Source organism: Aquarana catesbeiana, linkage group LG07 (assembly GCF_042186555.1).
Source record: "Aquarana catesbeiana isolate 2022-GZ linkage group LG07, ASM4218655v1, whole genome shotgun sequence".
Classification (NCBI taxonomy): Eukaryota; Metazoa; Chordata; class Amphibia; order Anura; family Ranidae; genus Aquarana; species Aquarana catesbeiana.
In genome coordinates, this window is record NC_133330.1 from 24489991 (window position 1) to 24517839 (window position 27849).

At 45.2% G+C, this 27849-nt stretch overlaps 2 protein-coding genes across 4 annotated transcripts in view; one reads left to right on the forward strand and one right to left on the reverse strand.

Moving 5' to 3' along the window:
- Window positions 1-929: 929 nt before the first annotated feature.
- On the reverse strand, window positions 930-26481 carry LOC141102791 (uncharacterized). Of its 3 annotated transcripts, none has more exons than XM_073591793.1 (6): window positions 26409-26481; window positions 19375-20343; window positions 14138-14520; window positions 13875-14035; window positions 10707-10839; window positions 930-2075 (listed from the first exon to the last, which is right to left on the reverse strand). In XM_073591793.1, the coding sequence occupies exons 2-6, from the start codon at window positions 19604-19606 to the stop codon at window positions 1875-1877; spliced, it is 1110 nt and encodes a 369-aa protein (XP_073447894.1). In that variant the 5' UTR covers window positions 19607-20343; window positions 26409-26481; the 3' UTR covers window positions 930-1874. The 3 variants fall into 3 exon arrangements, with proteins under 3 accessions (XP_073447894.1, XP_073447893.1, XP_073447895.1); XM_073591792.1 differs by having other exon boundaries at window positions 26310-26437; XM_073591794.1 differs by lacking the exon at window positions 26409-26481 and adding an exon at window positions 26157-26303.
- LOC141102792 (uncharacterized) overlaps window positions 19938-27849 on the forward strand; it is a 64189-nt gene continuing 56277 nt past the window's right edge. The window contains exon 1 of the mRNA XM_073591797.1: window positions 19938-20386. The gene's annotated coding sequence lies outside the window, so the exon portion shown is untranslated. The remainder of the gene's footprint in view (window positions 20387-27849) is intronic.

Below are 27849 nucleotides of genomic sequence, written 5' to 3' on the forward strand. Positions count from 1 at the left end.
ACTTACCTGCTCTGTGTAATTGTTTTGCACAGAGCAGACCCGATCCCCCTTCTCGGGTCCCCCGCTGATGCTCCTGGCTCCTCCCCCCTGCTTAGTGCCCCCAGAGCAAGCGTCTTGTTCAGGGGGCAGGTGTACATGCTGGCTCCCAAGATGGCTGTGTGTGTCCATTGACACACAAAGCGTGGCTTGGCTCCACCTTCCTCTCTCCTCACTGACTGTGACTGACAGCATCAGGAGCCAATGGCTTCCCCTGCTGCCTCTCTGTCCAATGAGGAGAGAGAGCCGCTGCTCTTGTGATCATCGCTGGATCGAGATCAGTCTCAGGTAAGTATTTAGATGGGCTGGGGGGGGAGATTTGCAGGCAGAAGGTTTTCTTCCTTAACCACTTTAGCTCCGGAAGATTTTACCCCTTCATGATCAGACCATTTTTTACTATTTAGCTACTTTAACTGGTAATTATGCGGTCATGCAACACTGTACCCAAATTAAATTTACATCATTTTTTTTCACACAGGTAGAGCTATAGATGAAAAAAGACTGAACATTTTGAAAAAAAAAGAACAAAATAATTTATTTTGTTATAAAACATATCCAATAAAAAAAAAAAAAATCTAATTTCCTTATAAATTTAGACCAAAATGCATTCTGCTAAATGTCTTTGGTAAAAAAAAAAAAAAATCCCAATGAATGTACATTAATTGGTTTGCGTGAAAGTTATATGGTATATATACTGGACCTTTTATTTATTTATTTTTTATAAATAGTCGCGATCAGCAACTAGTGACAGTGATAGTTTCACAGTCACCGTCTCTCTGCTTAGAGCTGAGGGGGGAGAACTGAGCGATCAGTGTTGCTTGATCGCTCAGTTCTCAGTGCAGCAGGAGGACAGATGCAGCATCAGATCAATGCTGCGCCCACCTAGTTGAGTAATATATATATATTTTTTTTTTTTATGTGGAATCCCCATACTTCTAAGAAATTTTGCACATATCACATGTGTACAGTATTATATTTATATTAGTGTTGCCCTGAAATTTCAGCCGCCAAAAATTATCGGACAAAAATAGGGTTTTTTGCATTGTGCCAAAAGAAAAAAAAAAAAAGTGCTGATAATGTCTGCCGAAAACGGCTGCGATTTTGTCACGATTTTCCCTGGCTTATAGTGCGTTTTTCATGGGTCTTGTGACTCAAAAAACACAACAGAGGTGCATTTTTTGATGCTCCGAAAAAAGCCGAGAACACTCGGGTATGTGTATCTCGGCTCCGACGAGAGCCGAGATACACATACCCGAGTGTTCTCGGCTTTTTTCGGCGCCGCTCACAGTCACGCCCAGTCCAGCCCTGTGATGGAGATAACACAGGTCCAAGGGCGGGACTGGGCGTGACGGCGGCGACAACGAAAAAAGCCGAGAACACTCGGGTATGTGTATCTCGGCTCCGACGAATCCCTGCAGTCTCGGCGCCATATTTGAATCTACCCACGGCTGTGTATGTCGGCGGCGACCGTGGCAATTGCCGCGATCGCTCCGATGACACAAAATCGGCGGGGATCGGCCTATAACACGCACCCACGATTTTCCCCTGGGGAAAAAAGTGCGTGTTATATGCCGATAAATACGGTATGTTTTTTTTTTTTTGTTCTGTTTTTTATAACTACTTGGAGTTCAGCAAACTAATCAGAAAGTCCAACTAAGACTAAGTCAGAAAACAAGTCTCATTTTCTTTAGGTGACCCATAATGCAGCCGGAGACGGCTCCCTGAGAGAGAGAGTGGATAAACTTTTAAATAAGAAAACAGCAAAAAAAAAAAAACCTAAAAAAAAAACTAAATAAATAATAGATCAGTGCATCATATAAATGAAAAATGAAGAGCGCTCAGCCGTAGCTCTGCCTACGCAGCAGAAATTTCTGAAAGTAAGTCTCATAATTCTCCTCGCAGGCACGGACACAGTCTAGGAAGTAGTCCTTCTCGGCGATGGCTCGGAGGAGATCCGTCTGCACCAAGCAGATGTCGTACAGCTCTGACGTGGGGGCATTCCTGGACGCCTTCCTCCCTTTACCGTTGTCCAGAAGTACCTGAGACAGATGGAGAAATGTTACAAAAGTGGAACTAAACTCTTAACCACTCCCAATACCGCGCAAATTCCAGCACTGCAGATGTAAAAAATCATAATTTTTTTGCTAGAAAATTACTAAGAACCCCCAAACATTATATATATATATATATATATATATATATATATATATATATATATATATATATATTTAGCAGAGACCCTAAGGAATAAACAGGTGGTCATTGCAACTTTTTATGTCACAAGGTATTTGCGCAGCAATTTTTCAAATGCATTTTTTGGGGAAAAAAAAAAACTTTCCTGAAAAAAAAAAAAAAAAAAGAACAGTAAAGTTAGCCCAATTTATTTGTATAACGTGACAGAGGATGTTACGCCGAGTAAATAGATACCTAACATGTCACACATTAAAATTGCGCTCACTTGTGGAATAGCGCCAAACTTCGGGACTTAAAAATCTCCATAGGCGACACTTTACATTTTTTTACAGGTTACATATTTAGAGTTATAAATTAAAATTTGTGCGCTAGCAAAATATATCTCCTGCTTCTGATGTGATACACCAAAGTGAACGTCCTTTTCTTCTTTTTTTTTTTTTTTTTTTTTTTCACTCAATTTTAGCTAATCTGTTTTCACGGACTGAATGTGGTGTCTTCTAAAATGATTGAGTGATCAATCGTACCTTCAGGATTTTCACTGTTTTGAAATATTTTTTCACATTCTTTCATTTTTCATTTTTTATTTGAGATATAATTTAATGCACTATTTGTATCTACTGTTTTGGTATTTTCTTGTGTTGGGATTCAAACACATTGTGGCTCCGGTTATTATCCCAAGGAGCGTTCTAATTATACTACTTCAATATATTTTGCTAGCGCACAAATTTTATTTTATATGTTTTTTACTTTATGGATATTTGGAGTATTTTGTTGCAGCTGCATTTCGTGAATTTAAGCAATTTTGACTCACTGTGTTTTGCTCATTAGCGCAAGTTTTTTCCACCATTCCTTACATATTTAGAGTTAGAGGAAATCTTGGGCTAGAATTATTGCTGTCCCTCTAATGTTCGCGGTGATACCTCACGTGTGGTTTAAACGTAATTTACATATGCGGGTGCAACCTACGTATGCATTCGCTTCTGCGTGTGGAGGCGCTTTTTTTTTTTTACTTGGAAAAAAACAACTTTATTAATATAAAACACATTTTACAAGTCAATCGGGTATATTTAGCCACGGATGGTCAGATAAATATTGTAACATCACAATTAAATATGCAGGAATACTACTGGGCATACATTCACATATATTCACATGTGCCGTAAGTTATGCGGTAGATTAATCCAACTTATAAATATACCGTGTTTTTGGTGTAGGGGAACGCTGCACTGGATTTGGACCCATTATATACAGGTCTCCCCATCCCCCAACCATCTGTCCCAGATCTTTGAATATTTTTGTGCGGATCCCCTGTGTGCGTAGATCAGTTTCTTAAATGGCAGGGTGTCATTGACTGCTTTTTTCCACAACTGTAGTGTGGGGGGCATATTCTGCATCCATCTCTGCGCTATTACTTTGCGTGCTAAGAATAATGTTTCAAAAATGAAAATGGAGTGATATTTATCCATCTCTACATCTGGTAATAGTCCCAAAATACATAACTTAGGGTCCAGCACCACAGGGGATCCTATATTATCATGGAGGAAACGGACAACCTGCATCCAATATGTCTGAACATGTGTGCAGCTCCATATAAGATGGTAAAACGAGCCCGAGTCAGCTCTGCACAGGCGACATGTCGGGTCCGGCGTGTGATGGAACTTTGCCAATCTCACCGGGGTCAGATAGGCTTTGTGTACAATATACAGTTGTGTCAGTCGGTCGGACAGCTTAGGGGACACCGTCTTGGTTGCCTCCAAAATCTCGGCCCAGTCAGCGTCATCTATAAGTCCTACGTCCTGTTCCCATACCGTTTTGTGTGAAACAGCAGTGCCGCCTCATTGTCTAATTGTGTAATATAAGTGTGATATAAGCTTAGAGGGGTCATTTCCCATAACTATATTCAGCACAGGGGGAGGTTCCATCTCCACATCCAAGTCCGGCAATTGGGTTCTAAGTGCGTGGCGGAGCTGCAGGTATTTAAACGCTAGTTGGTGTGGAAGGGAAAACTCCTCCCTGAGAACCTGAAACTGCTTGAGCCCAGAGGTGGACAGAACCTGATGGAGATACAATATTCCAAGTCTAGCCCAAACTATAGAGTCTGGAACTGTTTCCAGTTCCGGCATATGACTGTTAAGCCACAGTGGAGTGTGGGAGTGAAACCTGCCCAGATTCTGCTTCTTTAGAGATATTTCCCATACCCTTTGGTGATGTAGCAACGTGCCCGTGTTGTACCGCGCAGAGGGACCTTGTGTTTTTTTCCCACGAAGTATAGCCTGAATGGGTGTATACGCCGGGTGTCCTGGTTTGTTACAAACTAACGATCTATAGCGCTGCATTTCAGACGTGTGGAAATGGTACATGTGGGAAAGCTGCGAGGCTAAATAATAGTCCTGGAGGTCCGGGAGAGATACACCCCCCATGTCTGTGGGATTTTTAAGGGTTTGCCAAGCTAGCTTGTGTCTACTATTACCCCAGACAAACAAATTTAGGATAGCTTCCATCAGCTTAAAGATTTTTAGGGGAATATATAGGGGGGCGTGCCATATCAGATAAAGAATTTTGGGCAGTAAGATCATTTTAGTTAAATTTACGCGCCCCATCACCCCTAATGGTAATCTGGACCATGTCTGCGTTTTATTTTTCAATAAGTTAAACAAAGGGGTTACATTCAGGGGTGTATAGTCTACCAGGTCCCTGGTTACCTCCACCCCCAAGTATTTAATCTTGGATACTCTAGCAAGTGGTAACAGGGGAGTTGTGAAAGGGGGAGGGAATACATCTTTTGGAAGAATCTGAGACTTGTCCCAATTTATACGCAATCCCAAGTATCCCCCCATTTGTTCAAAAAGTCTTAACGCTGCTTGAAGTGATGGTTCCTGGTCTGCTAAGTATAGTATGGTGTCATCAGCATACATTCCTATTTTATCGACCGTAGGGCCCCGGCGCAGACCTTGAATATCGGGGTGTGCTCTGATGGCAATGGCCAGTGGCTCCGCTGCCAGCGCATCCAGTAAGGGAGAGAGGGGACACCCTTGTCAAGTACCCCTCTCAAGTGGGAACTGCTCAGAGAGCCATCCATTCACAAAGATTTTCGCCCTGGGTGTCTGATATAGAATCTGTACCCATTTTATAAAGCGTGCCCCAAAACCATAATTATGCAAACATTCCCACAGAAATGGCCATTCCACGGAGTCAAAGGCTTTGGCTGTATCTAACGCCACCACCACCCTCGTCCCCGAGTTGTCGTGTCGGGCTTGGATATTCATATAAAGTCGATAAATATTCATGGCTGTATTTTTCCCCGGCAGAAAGCCCGTTTGGTCCGTATGAATTAAAGTCAGGATAACAGTGTTTAATCTAGAAGCCAGAATTTTAGCTAAAATTTTTATATCTACCTGCAGGAGTGAGATAGGCCTGTAGGATTCAGGGAGATGCGGGTCTTTTCCTGGCTTGGGGAGAACTATGATTTGGGCTTCCTGCATAGACTCGGGGAGTAAGTTTTGATCAAATATAGACTGGTATAAGACTCTCAGCTTGGGGACCAATATATCCGAGTAAGTGACATAAAATTCCAGAGGCAATCCATCCATCCCTGGAGCTTTAGATTTAGCTAGCTGTGCAACCGCTTCCGTGATGTCGTGGTCGGAAATAGGTGCATCAAGAAGCTCAACTTGTTCTCGATTCAGGCGGGGGAACTGTATGGAAGATAAATATGATTGAATTTCGTTTTGCGTGTACGTGTGTTGGGATTTATATAGATTGCCATAGAATTGTCTAAATTGATCTGCTACCTGTTCTGGGTTTGTTATATTACACCCGTCTGGGCCAACAAGCGACACCACGACTGGGGGCTTATTGTCCATGTGAGCCAAATAGGCCAGCAGCCTCTCCCCGCCCTTTCACCCTGCTCATACACCCTCTGCCTGAAAAAAAAAAAACACGCTGTTTAGCCTTCTCAGTGTGCAATTGCACGACTAGTTGGGTCTGCAGTTTCACTCTATCCAGGTTTTCAAGGGTCGGGTTAGAACTATATGCCTCTTCTAGTTCTTGTAGTTTGTCAGATGTGAGTTGAAGTTCAGTGTTGGACTTTCGTTTTAACCTATTTATTCTGGAGGATAATATTCTGAGGGCATGGATTTTAAAGTCGTCCCAGTGTGTAGTGAGGGCGGGGGGGTCCCTGCATACCCTCCAAAAAGAAGAGCAGCTCCCTGGCAATAGAGTCATGGTCTGTAAGAAGGGATAACCAATGAGGGTTTAGCCGCCAGCTTCTAGTAGAAGAAGCTACTCGCAAGGATGCCGTTAGCCAACACGGAGAGTGGTCTGACAGGGTCCTAGGGGCAAATCCTGACCCCGTGACTTTTGGCAAAAGGGCCCTGGATATGAGTATGTAGTCTATTCTGGACATGGTATTGTGACTTATTGAGTGGCAAGTATATGCTCTAGTCGTGGGATTAGGATGTCTCCACACGTCAACAAGGGCAAACTCGGTCAATGTACGGTACAACCTAGTATGCAGTGGTTCATCAGGTCTGATTTCAGCCCGTGCCGGGCGGTCAAGGGATGGAGTCATCGTGTGATTGAAATCCCCCATCCACACTACTGGTATAGACGAGTACAATGCTATAAATGCAAGACCCTCTGTGATCACGTCTGCCCTATATGGAGGGGGGATATAGCTAGCCAGTATCAACAAGGGGTCTCCCCCCACAATTGCATGTAGAAAGAGGTACCTGCCCTGCCAATCCGACACCATGGAGACCAATTCAACAGGTGTAGATTTTGCAATCAACACTGATACCCCTCTAGACATATTGGTGTGGGTGCTATGGTAAGCCCACCCCACCCAAGGACGCTTCAGGGCCGCCTGTAAATGACCCGTGACATGTGTCTCCACCAATGCAACAATATCCACCCTTTGACTTTTCAAATATTGTAAGACTGCTGTCCTTTTAATCTTATCCCGCATGCCCCGCACATTCCACATCATAAATGTAATGTCTGCCATGGTGTTCACGTGCACATATATCGCATGTGGATCCGCAGGGCGACCTCTCCTCCTCAAACCAAGGCAGCACACCCACCCTGCAAGTAAACCAACACATTGCATATGTAATAAGTGCTTGTTTAAAAACATTCCAAGTAAAGAACGTGTGCACAACGGTGCTAACATTCCCAATGCTGTGATCAAAAGATCCAGCATTTTCCTTCTCTCCCAGCTTCTCGCCGCCCCAACTTGGCGGAAGCATACATTCCCATGCAACCTTTGTATAGATCATCTTCCAGCCAGCAACATTAGCTGGAGGTACAATACTTAGAATATAATAAGCAAAAAGGTACAAAATATAAAGAAAAAGCAAAAGGGGGTTGCAAACATGATGGGGGCGATTATTCACTGAGTGAAGCAAGGTTAGAGCATGAATCATGTCCTTTGTCTCTGTCTCCATCCAAGTGATGCTCTCGCTGCAAGGATATACAGTCATCCTGATGTATCAGAGTTCAGGGGCCTCCACTCCACGGTATCCCCATGTATAAGCTGTGAGGGCAATGAGATGCACAGGGTGATAAGCTCTATGGTCCAAAGAGCTCCAGGCCCGAAGCCGAGTTTCTAGGGTTAACAAGAAGTCAAATTCCTCCCCCCCCAAGGGGAGTACAAGGATCGGGCCCCCTAACTTCAAAAGGGGGGAGGGGGGAATCTCCGTTCTTACATTCAGTAATGCGTGTGCTATAAAGATGGGGGGGAAGGTAGAAAGAGGCAAATGGAGAATCGGGGGTACCCCCCACAACGGAGGGGACATTCAGAAGAAAAAGGGGGCCCGTCAACAAAAAACAATAGTGACATTACTCGCAGTAACATGCCGCAAACCCGTTCATCCGTCCGGACGTCCGCGTCGGTCCAGCCAGTGTACTGCTGCCTTCGGGTCCTCAAAAAATATGGCTCTGCCATCTTCCTCCACTCTCAGTCTGGCCGGGAACAACATGGCATATTTAAGGTGCGCCGCCCTGAGCCGCCTCTTGACATCTTGAAACTATGCTCACTTTCTTTGGACTTCGTTAGAGAAGTCGGGAAACACTGCCCGTTGCCTAGGGTGATGTCCGTTGCCCAGGGTGATGTTACCCTTCTCTCTGGTTAGTCGAAGGATTTTATCTCTATTTCTAAAGTTAAGAAACTTGGCAATAAAAGTTCTGGGAGGGGCTCCCACAGGAGGAGGTTTTGCTGGGACGCGGTGTGCCCGTTCCACTGTGAACATAGTAGGAAAGGCCTCTCTTCCAAAGTGTTGAATCAGGAGGGATTCCAAGTATTCAGTGGGGTTGGTGCCCTCAGCCTTCTTAGGTAAACCAATAAAACGGAGGTTGCAGCGTCTCAGACGATTCTCCATATTATCTTGGTGAGCGTGTAGCTGCTGAATCTGGCGCTGCAGGTCCTCTGTGGTGTGTCTCAGGGGGTGCAGAATGTCCTCCGCCGCTCCGATGCGTGTCTCAGGTCGGTAACCCTGTCCTTTACCTTAGATAGGTCTTGGCGCAGCAGGGAGATGTCAATCTTGACCTCATCTATTTTGGCGGTGAGCGTCCCCTGCATCGTCGCAATGGCATCCAGGACCTTAGCTGTGTCTGCGCCCTGATGGTCTGCCGCTGAGCACGTGCCCTCGCCATTTTTTGCCTGCGGGTCTTGGTCTTGATGGCGATATTTCGCCAACTTATCCACGGCCTTGGAAGTCCTTTTTGGCGGGGACATGTTCCCTCTCTCACTCTCGGAGTGTGGGCAGCCAGGCCGTCCCCAGGTAACGCCAAATCATCGCTGCTCCGGGAATTAGGCCTAATTCTCGTCCCCAAAGCCAAAGCTAGATGTATTTATAACTGGACAGCAGTCACAGGCAGCCCAGAGATCGTTTTAGGAGGGGCGGGGCACAGGACACTTAGTAAAGTCAGGATGTCTCCCCCAGGCCGCCGCTGGGTGTAGCAAGATGGCCGCCGCTCCTGAGCACAGGTCTAAGCCGCGGCCCACTCTAGGGCAATTATTGCATATAAAAAGTACCCCTATAGCGGCCTGAGGTAATCCAGAGGGTCTTACAAGAGATGGGTGAGTTTCCAGCCCTCCGGGAGGTCCGTGGGGTGTAGTTCGGCCTTCGCTGGGTGCAGCAAGATGGCCGCCGCTCCAGGAACTAGGCCGAAGCCGCGGCCTTTCCTAGGGCCAATGCCGATCCGGAGGTCCGTGACACAGCGGCCTGGTGCGGTGCTCCAGCGGGTTGACAGGCTCCCAGATCAACACAGGAGGCAGAGGGATCCCCGGGTGCAAGATAAGGTGTAGGATGAGCAGGATTCGGACAGGATGGTAGCTAGGAGTTTGGGACAGCGAAGCTCACACTATTTGCGACCTACACCATTGCTGTCCAGGCCACGCCCCGTGTGGAGGCACTTTCATTTTTTATTTTATTTTACTTTTTTTATTTTTACACTTTCCTTGTAAAAAAAAAAAAAAAAAAGATTTTTGATCACTTGTATTCCTATTACAAGGGGTGTAACACATCCCTTGTAATAGGAATAGTCTGTGACTGGTCCTCTTTATGGAGAGATGTGGGGTCTAGAAGATAGCGCGTGAACAAGCTCTAAGATTTGCTCAGCTCATTATAATGAAGGCTGACCCTCCCATTCAGAAATCGCTTTGGAAAGGACATGGCGTGGGTTCGTGGCCCTGATGTCAAATTGGGAGCAGCGACTCTCTATGCAGCTGCTGAGACTCAGTTGCCAGCAATTGGAATGCATGCATGGGGATGCATGGGACACCTGTACATCCCCGTGTGGGAAAACACGGCCCTCCACTTAGAGGGGATTGTTTTTCCTCCACAAAAATGGAGATACAATTTTAAAGCTGATCTCCAGGTTAAGTTTCAGTTTAACTTGTTTGTTAGGGCCAAGCTGGCCCAAATGAACGATCACCCTTACTAACACTTGCAGCCGCTGGGTGTGCTGTATAATCTGTATGTACCTGAGGCTACATAAGTATACAGCACTGTGTTCCGGGTAGGAGAGGCAACCTTCCTGTCTCGACCATTCGTAGGCATCTTTGTATTCCATCAATGCGCACAAAGCTTTCTCTGATTCCAAGAGGTGGGCTGATGTCACAATCTCCAACTCAGAATCAGAGGAAACTTTGTGTTCAGTAATAGAATACAAAGCTGCCTGTGAATGGCTGAGTGTAGCTCAGACCGATGACATTTTGTTCCAGGTGGGGGGCAGGAAAGTCTCCTCTCGCACCCTGGAAAACAGCGCTGTATACTTCTGTTGCTTCAGCTAATACAACACACCCAACGGCCAAACATGTTAATGATGGAAATAGTTAGTTTAGGCCAGCTTGGTCCGATCAAACTATACTTTTTTTTTTAAACTGAAGCTAATCCTGAAGATTTAAACAGTTTTCTCAATGCTAGCAAAGTGTTAGCATTGGTAACATTTACTATAATGACTTCCATAGAACTCACCCGGCTATTCACAATCGTATCGGTTTCAGTCAGACGGATATTGTCATCTATGATGATATGCAGATTATCGCAGTCATTGGGATCAATCCATAATGGCTTCCCTCCGGAACTTGTAAAGCTGTTTCTTGCCCACCTATTAAAAGAGAATAGAGTGTAGTATGTTAAAGCGGACCTGTCCTGATATACAGAGGATCACATAGAAAATGCTAGTTTACTGACCGTCGTTCTTACACTCTGACTCAAAGTCACTGACCTGGAGCAATCTAAGGATGCTCATAGACATTAGAGCCAACTATACAGGAATAGGAAGGCCACACCAATGCTTAAAGAGTCCAGAGAAATATTTTATTAAATAATCAAGTGAAAGAAAAAAGGTTTTAGGGGTTCAGACACTCCAACTCAACCTTAAACCCTTAAACTGAGGCAGTGGCAAGTTTTAGCCACAAAATTCATCTTCTAAATGTTTCGTCAAATATGATGACTCCAACCCATCCAGACACACCACCATCCTACTACACATCCTAAATGGGCTCTGACATTTGGATCACCAACAGGTTTTTTTTGGCCTTTTCCAAAACAACAAGCATATCACCACCCCCTGAGGGCCCCTCCGAGGACCGAGGACTGGGATGCCCCAAACATCGAGAGCGACCAACTCTTTCTATCCTGTATGAAGACGGGTATTATCCACTTGTACCCATGAAAGGTTGAGTGCCTTACCCAACAGGGTTACCACAAACTCACTGAATAGAAGTTACTTTGTTCTTTTTTTTTTTTTCCCACATAAACCACTACTTTTTGGCAATGATAATTATATGAACATACTACACTCTACCATCTCTTTTTTTCCCAGTGGACACCCTGGGTCATCATTTGGGTCTTTATCCTACCCTTCCAGCTTTATCCCCCCCCCCAGACTTCTGAGGATCACCAACACATGAATCTACTGCCACTTACAAAAATTCATGCACTATATTAAATAACTATTGTTTCATATCAGTTAAGTCCAGCCACATTTGAGATTATGCATTACATAAGCCCTGAAGAAGGGGGGGGGGGGGGGGGGAGTGTCTGAACCTCTGAAACGTGTTGGCTTTGTATCAGTTATTTGGTAAAACATTGCTTTGGACTCTCTAACTATTGTTGTGGTTCTTCTACTGTTTCCTGTATAGCTGGATTTTAAGACCGCCCTCCTTTTTGGGAGTGCTTTCTGTTAGCAGCCTAAAGCACACAATCAGATTTTCGGAGGAACGTTTGCCTGTTTTTTGTTACATGCTAGTCTTATATCGAAAGTGAAGAGGTTACTCAACATACGAAAATTCTCATATGACAGAATTCAACTTCAGAAGGGATGTAAAGTGTTGAATTGTTTTGTATGTATTCTTTCATTTCCGAGCATGCGTAGTCTTGCTCTTACGATTTTTTTTTTGGATGAAAAACTGTACTAATTAACCACTTCAGCCCCGGAAGGATTTACCACCTTAATGACCAGGCCACTTTTTGCGATTCGGCGCTGCTTCGCTTTAACTGCCAATTGCGCGGTCGTGCTTTTTTTCCCACAAATAGAGATTTCTTTTGGTGGTATTTGATCACCTCTGCAGTTTTTATTTTTTGTGCTTTTAACAATTTTGAAAAAAAAAAAAAAAACAATATTTTTAACTTTTTTGCTATAATAAATATTTAAATGTTTGTTTGGTTTTTTTTAAGAAATTTTATTATCAGTTTAGGCCAATATGTATTCTTCTACATATTTTTTTTTTTTTACTAGTAATGGCAGTGATCAGCGATTTTTAGCGGGACTGCGACATTGCGGCGGACAGATCGGACACTTTTGACACCTTTTTTTTGGGACCAGTGACATTATTACAGTGATCAGTGCTAAAAATAGCCAGTGATTACTGTATAAATGACACTGGCAGGGAAGGGGTTAACACTAGGGGGAGATCAAGGGGTTAAGGGTTCCCTAGGGAGGTGTTTCTAACTAAGGGGGAGGGGACTGACTGGGAGTAGAGATAGATCGCGGTTTCTGATCACTAGGAACAGACGAGCTCTCTCTACTCCCCTGTCAGAACAGGGATCTGTTTGTTTACATTGAGAGATCCTGTTCTGGCTCTCTGTGGAGCCATCGTGCGCAGCCGGCGGACATCGTGGCCGCCGACCACGTGCAATGGCCCCGGCGGCGCGCACGCGCGCCTTCTATAGCTGTTAAAAGGGACCGACGTACAGCTACGGCGATTTGCGCAGCCGAGCCAACCTGCTGCAGTAGAACTGCGGTGGCTGGTCTGCAAGTGGTTAAACGAAAACCGGACGTTGTGTTAACGTACGATTAAAATTTTATAGCATGCACATTCAGTTTTTGTGGTACGAAAATTCGAAGGCACCATGCTAACGATCCGAAAATCGGCAGATTGTTCATCAGAGAAAATTTAACTTCCGATTTTCCTATCGTGTGTCTGGACCTTAAGGAAGCCCATAGATAACTCAATTTTATTTCCTTCCACCATGGGGGGGGGGGGGGGGTAAGAGGGCTTAGTGGGGCTGGGAGCCTTCCTGGCCGTCAGAACACAATGATTGTCCATCAAGCCAATTTGTTTCAGTTAAGCCGGACCCAAACATGGTTTGAAATTTGGCGGTTCAGCAGGGGCCAGCCAACATTCAAACCATCTATGGGCAGGCTGATGGCACCACTGATCAACTTGGGTACAACCAACCTGTTGGATTTTTTTAGCCGCCGCCAGTAATTGCATGTAAAAGATCCAACAGGTTGGTTGTACCCAAGTTGATCAGTGGTGCCATCGGCCTTGCCCATAGATGGATCGAATGTTGGCTGGCCCCTGCTGAACCGCCAAATTTCGAACCATGTATGGGCCGGCTTAACTGAAGCAAATTGGTTTGATGGAGAAGATGGCCTGTGATAACAATGGATACCAGGGATGGAAGATCGACCGCCTCCGTTTGTACTTTAGATGACAGTCTTGGCCCTTGGCCCATAGACCATCCTATGTCTATGGGGCACTGGTGTCAGTGGAGGCTCATCCGGGGGAATAGGAGTCGAATAGATCAGAAAACCTTGTGTATGTCATCACAAACTTTGCCCAAGATAAGCCAGAAAAGTCTGAGTGGGGCCCTCAACCGACCCCGTTCATATCGGCTCCCCCTCCTCCTTACCAGTCAAAATGGTCCTGAAACCCTCCTATTCCAGACATAGCAGTGAAGTAGTCATAAATATTTCTCTCTTTTCCTTTCGTGGACACACGAGTAGTGCCCCGGGTCAGCACCGTCTCCCTTTTATTGCATCGGATTTTCCCTGGAGTGAGCTCCACACTGAGCTAGGGAATGGACCAGACAATGAAAAGTGATAGACATCATCAGATTTAATTCAATGACTTATAGTAAATAATAGGTCCTCTCCCAAATCTTTATGTACTTACCGGCAGTTCTTGCAGCTGAGGGAACTGTGGGTGTTTTCCAGCTAAAGCAGCATGAACAGATTGGAGCACATTTGGAAGGTCAGTGCCGAATGTCCTCAGTATGATGGAGAATGGCCTCCCCTGCTGATGGAGGGTGCTGAGCAGGTGGAAGAAGGACGGCAGGATCCAGTGGTACAACTGTCCATCCTCTCTTTGTGTAAACAGGTCGTCTGCCTTTCCCTGCCACTGTAGCAGGCCCATGTGGCGGGTGAAGACCTCCTTAAAGACCCGTCCTATCTTGGAGTCACTGAAGGAGCCATCACGCCCAAACTGAGTGCAATAGTTGATAGCGTCTTGGGATGGAGGCTTGACGGAGGTTTGATCACTTATCAATTCCCATTCACCTAGAACAAAATCAATTTATTAAAAAAAAAACAATGCCGCTAATCAGGAGTCATACCTGAACTGGCTACGAAGCAAACACCCAATTTCCAATTTACTATGGTGCACCTAAATGAAAAATAAGATCTGACTGGCTATACTATTTTCTTCTACGCTTCAATGTATGGATGATCTTCTACACTAGACCTCAATTATCAATATGTCTAATTTGCACACAAAACCATGGTCTCTCTCGTTTCGTTTTTAAACCGGAACTAAAGGAACAAACAAGGAAAGGTGTCTGATTGAATGATACCAAAGAGTTTATCTAATATTACTTAGAGTGATACTACGCATACAATGTTTAATTTACATTGTCCCTTCTATTTCTGTATGTGGATGATGGCACTGTAATTATTTTAATTTAAAAAAAAAAAATGTACTAAGTACCTTTTTCCTAATTGATATACAGCTGTCATATGACCCAGCTCTCTCCAAGCCTGTCTGCAGGGAAACATAATAAGCAGGAGGAGCTTCTAGTCCTCTGCTGCTGGTCACGTGTTCAAAATAAAATAAAAAACTGCCTTTAGACTACAGAGTAAAAATAAATAATTAATATCAATAAACTGTTTTAAACTGGCCTACAAATATAATTTATTATTTTGTGGTGTGGGCGGATTTCTGCCAGTCACAGGCTGCGTCTCGCCCCCCCCCCCCCCCCAGCCTGTGTCTTAGAACAAGAGGGAGGTGAAGCCTCCATCAATCAAGATGTAAAATCCTACCCTGATTGTGTTTAGATAGTTAGTGGGCATGGAGGGGGGAGGGAGGGAGTGGGCTGTCATTTACCACTGTGTATACGCCCACATGTGTGACTCTATAGTCACATGGGCTGCTCAGATGTGATAGGGCGGAAATGCTCAGCATAGAAACCCACTGAAAACTGAGCATGTGTAGAGTTGCCACCACAGCTGCAAAATCCCTAGCTGAATTGGGGACATGGACAGAAGGTGGAGAAAGAGAGCAGCAAGATCAACCAGGTTTTTTTTGCAGAATACAGTAAACTTATCTCAGTGACTGAGTGAGTATGAACAGCATGGAATACACCATTTATTGATAGTTTTTTATGTGGATTTAATGACACTTTAAAGTGAACGTGGCATGGCCTAAAACATGGCAACAGAAGTGGTGACGTGAAGGAATCTTATGGTGCCTACAAGTACCTGGGTTTGTTTCCATGCTAATACCCGTGGAGCTTTCTGGATCCCAGACCTAGGCTGTATATGATGGCTTGACTTCTGTCCAAGTCAAAATGTAGCCCCACCCCCTTCCCGACATCAAGCTTAACATCTGCCATTTAGGTGTCAAATGCCAGAGTCTCTATTGCCCACTGAAGTTGTGGCATTAAAGTTAATTGACAAGGGACACAGCTAAGTGCTGGAAGAAAGGGGAATTCTTGAAGCCCGACTCTGGGCATCATTTTTAGAAATTAAACAAGACCCCCAGCAGGTGTTAAAAATAAAGTCAGCTCAGGCTCACCTGCAATCCGGAGTTGTCCCTCGCAGTACTTCTGTTTCACCACAAGAGGTCCTAAGTCTTCCAGGCTGAATGACTGGCAGTGTCATTCAACCTGTATGACTGATGAGCTACTGTAAGTCTAGGGCATCATGGGACCGTCCCCTGAAGAGGCATTGCTTCTTTATTCACAGGATACTGGTTCATAGAGTGGTGCCGATGACAGCTATTTGTATCATGCAGGCTGCTGCCAGGAAAAAGTTCAGAAAAAGAGGACCCTGCATTTTGTGACCAACTTGAAGACTTCTGTAAAGAAAGAACATGCTTGCCAACTGTCCTGAATTTGGCAGGATAGTCCCGACTTTTTAATCATCTGTCATGCGACTGCTTTGTCCCCGGCTGTGTTCAGAGACAGCTGCACTTTTCCTGTACTTGCAGCTATATAAATGTGTTGTAAGTGTAAGAAATCAAGGCCCCATGTACAGTGGGGCAAAAAAGTATTTAGTCAGCCACCAATTGTGCAAGTTCTCCCACTTAAAAAGATGAGAGAGGCCTGTAATTGTCATCAAAGGTATACCTCAACTATGAGAGACAAAATGTGGAAACAAATCCAGACAAATCACATTGTCTGATTTTTGAAAGAATTTATTTGCAAATTATGGTGGAAAATAAGTATTTTGTCAATATCAAAAGTTCATCTCAATACTTTGTTATATATCCTTTGTTGGCAATGACAGAGGTCAAACGTTTTCTGTGAGTCTTCACAAGGTTGTCACACACTGTTGCTGGTATGTTGGCCCATTCCTCCATGCAGATCTCCTCTAGAGCAGTGATCTTTTAGGGCTGTCACTGGGCAACACGAACTTTCAACTCCCTCCAAAGTTTTTCTATGGTGTTGAGATCAGGAGACTGGCTAGGCCACTCCAGGACCTTGAAATGCTTCTTACGAAGCCACTCCTTCATTGCCCGGGCGGTGTGTTTGGGATCATTGTCATGTTGAAAGACCCAGCCATGTTTCATCTTCAATGCCCTTGCTGATGGGAGGAGGTTTGCACTCAAAATCACACGATACATGGCTCCATTCATTCTTTCATGTACATGGATCAGTCGTCCTGTTCCCTTTGCAGAGAAACAGCCCCAAAGCATGATGTTGCCACCCCCATGCTTCACAGTAGGTATGGTGTTCTTTGGTTGCAACTCAGCATTCTCTCTCCTCCAAACACGACGAGTTGTGTTTCTACCAAACAGTTCTACTTTGGTTTCATCTGACCATATGACATTCTCCCAATCCTCTTCTGGATCATCCAAATGCTCTCTAGCAAACCTCAGACGGGCCCGGACATGTACTGGCTTAAGCAGTGAGACATGTCTGGCACTGCAGTATCTGAGTCCCTGGCGGCGTAGTGTGTTACTGATGGTAGCCTTTGTTACGTTGGTCCCAGCTCTCTGCAGGTCATTCACTAGGTCCCCCCGTGTGGTTCTGGGATTTTTGCTCACCGTTCTTGTGATCATTTTGACCCCACGGGGTGAGATCTTGCATGGAGCCCCAGATCGAGGGAGATTATCAGTGGTCTTGTATGTCTTCCATTTTCTAATTATTGCTCCCACAGTTGATTTCTTCACACCAAGCTGCTTGCCAATTGCAGATTCAGTCTTCCCAGCCTGGTGCAGGTCTACAATTTTGTTTCTGGTGTCCTTCAACAGCTCTTTGGTCTTCACCATAGTGGAGTTTGGAGTGTGACTGTTTAAGGTTGTAGACAGGTGTCTTTTATACTGATAACAAGTTCAAACAGGTGCCATTAATACAGGTAATGAGTGGAGGACAGAGGAGCCTCTTAAAGAAGAAGATACAGGTCTGTGAGAGCCAGAAATCTTGCTTGTTTGTAGGTAACCAAATACTTATTTTCCACCATAATTTGAAAATAAATTCTTTCAAAATTCAGACAATGTGATTGTCTGGATTTGTTTCCACATTTTGTCTCTCATAGTTGAGGTATACCTATGATGACAATTACAGGCCTCTCTCATCTTTTTAAGTGGGAGAACTTGCACAACTGGTGGCTGACTAAATACTTTTTTGCCCCACTGTACATCCTGGGTCTAGCATCCAATGGGCTCCAGAGGGATTGACCTGAGAACTAACACGGGCACTTGAGAGCACCACAAAAAGGTCTGCATATGCCACCACTGCTACTTTTAAATGTTTAAGGCTAGGTCAACGTCGCTTTAAAGAGAATGACCCTTGGACAGGCACGTTGAAAGCAAAAAATTTTTTTTTAAGACAAATTATAATGAGAGAAATATGGAGGATGCAATGTCTGACTGGCTTTTAAAATGCTAGCTTCCTGGCTTATTTGGTTTAACCCAAACTGGCCCTTGACTATCTAGAGCAACCTTTCTACCCCAGAGGAACCCTTGAATATTCAGGTCTCGGGGAACCCCTGCTAAAAATATTCAGGCAGGGCAAGTGGGAAAAATGGCGCCTACGTTGGTGGTCAGTGGGAAAAAAGCCCCTTATATTGGATGCCAGTAGGAAGCATGGTACTCTTAAGAATGGTGATCAGAATGCCGCCTTAACAGACAGCCAAGAAGATCACTGGTGTCATGCCGCTAGCTCTGACAGGTGGCATTGGAACCAGAACTATGCAGGCACCATAAGATGAGAGGTCAGCCAGAGCTCAAAGGAACCCCTGAGCAACCTCTGGAGTAACCCTAGGGTTCCACAGAATCTGGTTGAGAATAGCTGTACTAGATTATAAGCTTCATCAAAGGCAAGGCTGAAAAACATGGTTCTATGTACAGTAAAACCTTAGGATTGTGAGCATAATTCGTTCCATAAACACGCCTGTAATCCAAAGCATTTGTATATCAAAGCAAATTTCCCCATAAGAAATAATGGAAACTCAAATGATTCGTTCTACAACCATTTATTCATAGGTCCTTCAGTTTATAGTCCATATAAAAAGATTATAGTAATGTGACCAGGTTGTGTAACCATAAAATGTCCATCCACAAATGGAAGCCGCCACAAGGGGATTAGAAGCAAAATCCAGCAGGAGCCACAGAGTATAAAAGAGAAGAGAGGTGCCTCTAAGTGTAGCAATATGCTGTTAAATGTTGTATCTCCATTAAATGCACCCATATTGCTACACTTAGAGGCGCCTCTCTTCTCTTTTATACTCAGTTGTGACATGACGCTACTTGTATATGAAGACATCGCTTGTATATCAGGTCAAAAATTTTTGAAAAATGTTGCTTGTCTTGCAAAACGCTCTCAAACCAAGTTACTCTCAAACCAAGGTTTTACTGTATTCTGTAAAGCACTGCAAATTTTGTTGGCACAATAAAAAATAAAATACACCTACCTGTGTTGCCTATCTGCCCCCAGACAACAGTGCTCAGGTAGGAATTAAGCGCTTCCCTAAGCCCTTGCCCAGTGGCTGTATCAGATACCAGGATGGTGTTATTCAGATCTAGATGAAGAATTAACTTCCTCCTCTTCTGCTGAAGAGCCGGGATTAGCGGCTGTACGGTGTCACCCGCGTCTTTGTCTTCCTCTTCTCTATTGCTAATCTCATAGCCGTTGGCGCCATCCATGACTGAATCTTACCAAAATTTTCTTAAGTCTTTTATTAATTCTCTAATTCAAATATAAACAAAAAACTTCTGCAAAGGAAAAATATTTGTAACCACTTACTTCTTTTTTTTTAAACTTCTCAGCTTAAAAAAAAAAAAAAAAAAAAAAAAAAAAACCTGGAAGGTTTTCCAATAGTAAAAAAAATCCTAAATTTAAAAAAAAATAAAAAAATAAAAAAGGATTCTAAATATTACACCCAAAAGAGCGTTCTGTGTTTTTTTTCCCCGTACACTAGGTATATAAAACGTGCGTGACCTGTTATCTGTCACACCGGGATCTGACACATTCAGAGCTGGACTTTGTAACGCAAAGCCGCGGAGGCTCTTGGACGCTTGTTTTCTGGGTATGGAGACGCCGAGGATTTAACCTGCGTGTTTTTGCGAGTTTTAATCCCGTTCTGGAGAAAAATCGTAGTATTGAAAAGCTAATCTGACACGGAGTGCATTATTACCGCTGGAAGCTGGCAGCGAGCCACCGATGCTATGACTACACGGTGTTTGCTCTGCGCCGAGTGGAATGTAAGCACTGCCTAGGTGATTTTCCTCCTGAACCTCAGAGTCTTTGGATTTCCAAGCTTGGCTTGAACAAACACGTGGCTACAAATTGCTCCGGGTGAAGGAAGGGATGTTTTAATTTTTAATTCTATTGAACACTTGGATGTCGCACTTTAAAGCCGTTTCCGAATCTAATACCCGACCTGAAAAAAAGAGAAGAGGGGGAAAAACAGGATTCAGTTTAAGGTCAGCCTAACAGATGCTCAAGATGGTAGACATTTGCATACATGACAATAGCTTTAACTACGTACATGTTGCTTTCCAGCTAGGGTTGCCACCTTTCCGTCAAGCCAAACCCCGAGCACTTTAGAGGCGCAAAGCAAATGGGAGCGCACAGGAGCCCGGGGGAAGCAGAAGGAAGAAGCTGGACAGGAAGGGCAGCGGAGGCTGCATTTACTAGAACTGATCTCCTGTATTTTACTTCTGCAGCAGCTGAATGCAGGCAGGAGGGAGAGGTGGAGAAGCTGACATTCAGCTGCTGCAGAAGTAAAATACAGGAGATCAGTTCTAGTAAATGTGTGACAGGGATGCGTGACAGGCCCCCTGAAGCTATACCCAGTCCTGACTGAATAATGTGTCCGGGTTTTAGGCCAATACCACCAACATCCTCTGCCAGAGATATGTGAGGATGAAAAGCCAGAAAATAGTGGGGGAGGGGGACCAGGAGAGGAGGGTAACCCAACGATTTTCCTTCCCATCATCCACTAAATCGTACCGAGTACCCCAACACTACAGATCCCTCAACCACAGTCTGGTCTAAATAATGTGTCCGGGTTTCAGGCTAATACCACCAACATCCTCTGCCAGAGATACGTAAGGGTGAAAAGCCAGAAAATGGAGGTGAGGGGAGGGGGACCAGGAGAAGAGGGTAACCCAACGATCTTCCTTCCCATCATCCACTAAATGGTACAGAGTATCCCAACACTACAGATCCCTCAACCACAGTCTGGTCTGAATAATGTGTCTGGGTTTCAGGCCAATACCACCAACATCCTCTGCCAGAGATACGTAAGGGTGAAAAGACAGAAAATGGAGGTGAGGGGAGGGGGACCAGGAGAAGAGGGTAACCCAACGATCTTCCTTCCCATCATCCACTATATGGTACAGAGTATCCCAACACTACAGATCCCTCAACCACAGTCTGGTCTGAATAATGTGTCTGGGTTTCAGGCCAATACCACCAACATCCTCTGCAAGGGATACGCAAGGGTGAAAAGCCAGAAAATGGAGGTGAGGGGATGAGGACCAGGAGAGGAGGGTAACCCAACGATCTTCCTTCCCATCATCAACTAAATGGTACTGAGTACCCCAACACTACCCATCCCTCAACCACAGTCTGGTCTGAATAATGTGTCCGGGTTTCAGGCCAATACCACCAACATCCTCTGCCAGAGATACGCGAGGATGAAAAGCCAGAAAATGGAGGTGAGGGGAGGGGGAGCAGGAGAGGAGGGTAACCCAACGATCTTCCTTCCCATCATCCACTGAATGGTACTGAGTACCCCAACACTACAGATCCCTCAACCACAGTCTGGTCTAAATAATGTGTCCATGTTTCAGGGGGGAATGAAACCCAGACACGTGATTCAAAACCCGGACTGTTCGGATGAATCCTGGACAGGTGGCAACCCTATTTCCAGCTCTTACCTTTTATGTATTGTAAAATATTTTTTTTGAAAATGTTTATGGTTTGGAGGTTTTTTCCCCAGTTGTTAAAGTGGAACTTTACCTATAACAGTTCGGTAACAAATCATGTTCTTTAACAAAAGAAAATAGATTCAACATTAATAATTATTGCTACTAAAATTAGTGTTTGCTGTAAATTGCCTTCAGCAGTGCTCCCGTTTCCTCTTGCTGGAGGCTGCCATTTTGTTGAAGCCCGGAGCAGTCAATCCCCTCTCCTTGGTCTCAAAAACTATAAGTAATTTTGTTTATATAAAATATGTACATTTCCAGCTTTGATTGGCTCAGCTTGAAAGGAAGGCTGAGAGAAGCTTAAGGCTAAGTTCACACTAGCATTAAGAGCAGGCGTTTGAGAGGCATTTGACAGGCGTTAAAAACACCCCTCAAACACCTATGCACAAGATATAATAGACAGCACATTGTGCTGTTCACACTAAGCGTTAGCGTCGCGTTGCTTCGAAAATGAAGCCTGTCAAGTTAGGAGGCATTTGAAGCCTTTCAACGCCTCCCATTCAAGTCTATGGCAACACTCCGCAAATGCTCTGGCAGGCATTTTCGGCCCTGTTTTGGTGTGGTTGCGGCGCGTTAAAATTAGTTTATTTTTGTCACTTTCAATTGTGGAAAAGTTTTAACACCCCCTGACGCTCATCAAACTACTAAATCCAGACATTCCAACCTACAAAAACTCATTTCAGGCAGGTGGCGCCCTGCTCCTGCATCCACCCCCGGCAACAACATTTTTAAATCACTTTTTCAATATTTTTTCACAGTGCTTCTGAGGAAGGGGGGGGGGGGGTATGTGGCAGTGGACGGTGTCAGTCATTTTTTATTTTTACGAACTGATTTGTTTTACAATTTAATTTGTATTTAATCTTTTTCACAATGGTTTTTGGGGGGAGGGGGTTGGGAGAGTGGACAGTGTTGGTAGGGCAGGTGAGAGTGGTGTCAGTAGTTTTTTTTTTTTTACACTTTAATTTTTTTAGAATTCTTTTACAATAAATGTTTTTCTATTTTTTGGGGGCTTCGGTGAGATATCATGGATGTAAACAGGCCCCAGACATCTCCCCTTTGAGACAGAGGACACAGATTCCCCAGTCCCTTTCTCAGCACTGAAGATGAATGAACAGGAGACAGAGGCTCCTATTCATTCATAAACTGAGCAGAGTAACACAGTTTACTCTGCTCAGTTATCACAGGACGCAGGAGAAATCTCGCTCACTGTGTCCAATTCCTGACAGATCTCCCTGCAGCCGGCTAAGGAGAACACAGAGGCCGGAGGAGAACGGGGGTGGGGGGCGGTGAAGGACACGGAGGGGGCTGGTGGAGAACACACAGAACAGCTGTGATCTCCCTGTATAGCTTTTTAGCTGAATTTGGACCTGAAACAGGGCCAAAGACACACAGGACCCTTGTGCAATCTGCTCCGCAGTCGCCCCAGAGAGGTGTGAACCGGTTTTCTGTCAAGAAGTGCCCGGGACGAACTGCGCATGCGCCGTACTGAACAGCACAACAGCTATTTTTAAGATCAGCTGTTGTGACGGCGAGACGGGGCATTCTTCCCACTGACCTCCAATCTAAGGAGGATTCTTCCCACTGACCACCAATGTCGCACTGACCTCCAATCTAAGGAGGATTCTTCCCACTGACCTCCAATGTAAGGGGTATTCTTCCCACTGATCACCAATGTAAGGGGCATTCTGCCCACTGGACCACCAATGTAAGGAGCATTTTTCCCACTGACCAGCAATGTAAGGGGTATTCTTCCTACTGACCTCCAATCTAAGGAGGATTCTTCCCACTGACCTCCAATCTAAGGAGGATTCTTCCCACTGACCTCCAATCTAAGGAGGATTCTTCCCACTGACCTCCAATCTAAGGAGGATTCTTCCCACTGACCTCCAATCTAAGGAGGATTCTTCCCACTGACCTCCAATCTAAGGAGGATTCTTCCCACTGACCTCCAATCTAAGGAGGATTCTTCCCACTGACCTCCAATCTAAGGAGGATTCCTCCCACTGACCACCAATGTAAGGATCATTCTTCCCACTGACCCCCAATGTAAGGGGTATTCTTCCCATTGACCCCCAATATAAGGGGCATTCTGTCCACTGATCACCAATGTAAGGGGCATTCTGTCCACTGACCACCAATGTAAGGGGAATTCTGCCCACTGACCACCAATGTAAGGGGAATTCTGCCCACTGACCACCAATGTAAGGAGCATTATTCCCTCTGACCACCAATGTAAGGAGCATTCTTCCCACTGACCTCAAATATAAGGGGTATTCTTCCCACTGACCTCCAATCTAAGGAGGATTCTTCCCACTGACCTCCAATCTAAGGAGGATTCTTCCCACTCACCTCCAATCTAAGGAGGATTCTTCCCACTCACCTCCAATCTAAGGAGGATTCTTCCCACTCACCTCCAATCTAAGGAGGATTCTTCCCACTCACCTCCAATCTAAGGAGGATTCTTCCCACTCACCTCCAATCTAAGGAGGATTCTTCCCACTCACCTCCAATCTAAGGAGGATTCTTCCCACTCACCTCCAATCTAAGGAGGATTCTTCCCACTCACCTCCAATCTAAGGAGGATTCTTCCCACTCACCTCCAATCTAAGGAGGATTCTTCCCACTCACCTCCAATCTAAGGAGGATTCTTCCCACTCACCTCCAATCTAAGGAGGATTCTTCCCACTCACCTCCAATCTAAGGAGGATTCTTCCCACTCACCTCCAATCTAAGGAGGATTCTTCCCACTCACCTCCAATCTAAGGAGGATTCTTCCCACTCACCTCCAATCTAAGGAGGATTCTTCCCACTCACCTCCAATCTAAGGAGGATTCTTCCCACTCACCTCCAATCTAAGGAGGATTCTTCCCACTCACCTCCAATCTAAGGAGGATTCTTCCCACTCACCTCCAATCTAAGGAGGATTCTTCCCACTCACCTCCAATCTAAGGAGGATTCTTCCCACTCACCTCCAATCTAAGGAGGATTCTTCCCACTCACCTCCAATCTAAGGAGGATTCTTCCCACTCACCTCCAATCTAAGGAGGATTCTTCCCACTCACCTCCAATCTAAGGAGGATTCTTCCCACTCACCTCCAATCTAAGGAGGATTCTTCCCACTCACCTCCAATCTAAGGAGGATTCTTCCCACTCACCTCCAATCTAAGGAGGATTCTTCCCACTCACCTCCAATCTAAGGAGGATTCTTCCCACTCACCTCCAATCTAAGGAGGATTCTTCCCACTCACCTCCAATCTAAGGAGGATTCTTCCCACTCACCTCCAATCTAAGGAGGATTCTTCCCACTCACCTCCAATCTAAGGAGGATTCTTCCCACTCACCTCCAATCTGAGGAGGATTCTTCCCACTCACCTCCAATCTGAGGAGGATTCTTCCCACTCACCTCCAATCTGAGGAGGATTCTTCCCACTCACCTCCAATCTAAGGAGGATTCTTCCCGCTGACCTCCAATCTAAGGAGGATTCTTCCCGCTGACCTCCAATCTAAGGAGGATTCTTCCCGCTGACCTCCAATCTAAGGAGGATTCTTCCCGCTGACCTCCAATCTAAGAAGGATTCTTCCCACTGACCACCAATCTAAGGAGGATTCTTCCCACTATCCACCAATGTAAGGGGTATTCTTCCCACTGACCACAAATGTAAGGGGTATTCTTTCCATTGACCTCCAATCTAAAGGGCATTCTTCCCGCTGACCTCCAATCTAAGGAGGATTCTTCCCACTGACCACCAATGTAAGGAGGATTCTGTCCACTGACCTCCAATCTGTCCACTGACCTCCAATCTGTCCACTGACCTCCAATCTAAGGAGGATTCTTCCCACTGACCTCCAATCTAAGGAGGATTCTTCCCACTGACCTCCAATCTAAGGAGGATTCTGTCCACTGACCTCCAATCTAAGGAGGATTCTTCCCACTGACCTCCAATCTAAGGAGGATTCTTCTCACTGACCATCAATACATTGGTGTTAGCGGTGGTTGCCCAAGACCTGAACTGTTTTAGGGGTTCCTCTGGGGTTAAAAGGTTGATGAGAAAGTCTGGTCTACGGTATCGGCCATCCTTGGGACTTGTAGTTCCAGTGTATCCAGCGTTTGGAACAAACACAGATGTATACTCAGGTATAAACGGTTAACAATACAAAAACAAAGCAAGCAACAAATAAACAAGAGCAGACCACTCAGTCGTTTTCTGCGGTCTCTCCTCTGTTTTCTACGCATTCATGGGATAGGCAGTAAATACGTCACCTGGAGCTCGGAGGGACAAGTCGGAGGGATGGGCTCAGAGGGCATTCATGTGCAAATTACAATCCAAGACACATATTTACTGCCTATAGGATAATGCATACATGCAGCATTAGGCATGCTGACCCTTGTAAGTTCCTCAGGGAAGACACAGACCTGTGTCAGTGGCAGTGGAGGGGTTAATAATCCAGACAATGAGAAGGACTCCTGATCCCTGCACAGACAATCCCTCCCCGCTGCCCCTCACCCACACACCCTGGAGATGACATGTGCAGCCTCCATTTCCGGGATCTCTGCAGGAAGTGCTCACTTCCCTCTCCCTCCTCCCTCCTTCTCACAACCAGCTTTATTGACACATAGAGTAACAGTGTGCTGAGTGTTAGCAGGGGAGGATTTGTGAAAAAAAGACATAATCGCACAGCACAGCGTATTCAAAATCTGCAGGATTGGTTTACATGAGCGTTAGCGACAGGCGTTTATTAAGAGCGCTTGCAAAATTCCTGTACTTAATTGTGCAAATTTAACGAAATGTGGTCAAGAGGAACTTATACTCTCCTTAGCCCCCCTTCACATCGGCGCAATTTGACATGCGATTTGACAGGTCAAGTCGCATGTCACATTGGAGCCTATTGCCGGCAATGGGAGCGTCCCAATCGGTGCGACGCCGGCTTTGCGGCGCCACGCCGATTTCCAGAAACAAACCCGCACCCATTATGCATGCAGCCCTTCTTCAAAAAGAAGATACTAACCAACACAAGCTGAGTGAAAGAAACATTAAAAGAAAAGAGCTCCTCACCCAGAGATGAGCAGTTCACCAAAGGCAGGTCTGATATTCCTCCACGCCCTTTTCCAGACCGCCTGAGGCTCCCTGCCCTTCTCAAGACCCCGAATTTTCCCAACCTCACCCAGAATAATCGTGCACCACCACCTCAACAGAGAGGACTTTCTTCCGCAGGGTAATCTGGCACCGTGCATTCCATGTGAAGTAACGGACAACTATACTAACTAAAAACAGTGTATCCAAATCAAAATCCCAGCGAGTCGGGAATGCCCCGTACACCCACTCCGCATAACTCATGCGATAGAAAAAGGGGATGCCTAGAGCCCTCCCCACCATTTTATACACCTCTATGTTAAAGGGACACTGCAGCAAAAAGTGGTCCATAGACTCTACTTTACCAACACACTCCACTCTAGGACAATCCCAATCATCCACAGGGCGATGCTTCAAGTTCCCTCTGACATAGAGCCTTCCATGGAAAGCAAGCCAGGCTTGATCCCTAAACTTCAAGGGGATTCTTTCTAAATTGATTAAACGCAACCCCTCCCTCATTACAGAGCCTGGGCAATCCCTTAAGGCCAGTGACACACTGAAAGCAGAGCTCAAAATCGTCCTTTCCAGAAGCTTCCTAGGGAGGGACTTGATATCCACCACTGTCACCCGCCACTGCCGAAGTATTTTCAGACATGGGGCAACATAAGCCGGGAGCTTGCCATGTCGGACTCTCAGACTTTTCACTGGCCCGCCATCTTCCCAGCATTGCAGAAAAGGCCTAAAACAAGATTGAAAAATGCCCACCCATCCCGGCGGGTTCTCTGCTAGCATGTTACCAAGATTGTACTTTAAAAAGAGCAGAGAAAAGAAAACTATTGGGTTGACCATTCCTAGGCCACCCTCCCTAGACAGGTAAGTTAC

Excerpts from the sequence above, each read along its gene's own strand:
- LOC141102791 (XM_073591793.1), bottom strand. The coding sequence starts at position 19,606 with ATGGATGGCGCCAACGGCTATGAGATTAGCAATAGAGAAGAGGAAGAC. Across the intron at positions 14,036-14,137 it reads CTCAGCTGCAAGAACTGCCG|CTCAGTGTGGAGCTCACTCC; the intron begins GTAAGTACATAA and ends TCCATTCCCTAG. Across the intron at positions 2,076-10,706 it reads ATACGATTGTGAATAGCCGG|GTACTTCTGGACAACGGTAA; the intron begins GTGAGTTCTATG and ends CATCTGTCTCAG.